This window comes from Sparus aurata, chromosome 2 (genome assembly GCF_900880675.1).
Source record: "Sparus aurata chromosome 2, fSpaAur1.1, whole genome shotgun sequence".
Taxonomy (NCBI): domain Eukaryota; kingdom Metazoa; phylum Chordata; class Actinopteri; order Spariformes; family Sparidae; genus Sparus; species Sparus aurata.
Window position 1 is genome coordinate 604,052 of NC_044188.1, and position 471 is coordinate 604,522.

A 471-nucleotide genomic window follows, 5' to 3' on the forward strand; every position below is an offset into this window, starting at 1 on the left:
ATCACCTCTGTACAGTAAATCACATCTGTACAGTACATCACCTCTGTACAGTAAATCACCTCTGTACAGTACATCACCTCTGTACAGTAAATCACCTCTGTAGTGTACATCACCTCTGTACTGTACATCACCTCTGTACTGTAAATCACCTCTGTACTGTAAATCACCTCTGTACAGTACATCACCTCTGTACTGTAAATCACCTCTGTACTGTAAATCACCTCTGTACAGTACATCACCTCTGCACTGACCTCCATCTCTCTCAGAGGGTTCTGTCCTGGTCTGTCCACACATCCAGACAGACTCTGCTACTGAGCTAACCAGCTAACAATAGCTAGCTACAGCTGTTGTTACTCTGAGCTTCACATTGTGTCCATGTTTTACAAACTACACCTTTAAAGAGCCTCTGTGGAGTTAATTCCTTCTGTCTGTGTCTGTCCATCCTTGTCCTGCGTCCGTCCCTGCAGATGT

At 44.6% G+C, this 471-nt stretch overlaps 1 protein-coding gene across 1 annotated transcript in view; it reads right to left on the reverse strand.

Moving 5' to 3' along the window:
* Positions 1-334: 334 nt before the first annotated feature.
* Positions 335-471, reverse strand: part of atp1b3b (ATPase Na+/K+ transporting subunit beta 3b) — a 14,921-nt gene continuing 14,784 nt past the window's right edge. Inside the window, exon 4 of the mRNA XM_030399980.1 lies at positions 335-353. Within this exon, the coding sequence (XP_030255840.1) occupies positions 335-353 (19 nt within the window). The remainder of the gene's footprint in view (positions 354-471) is intronic.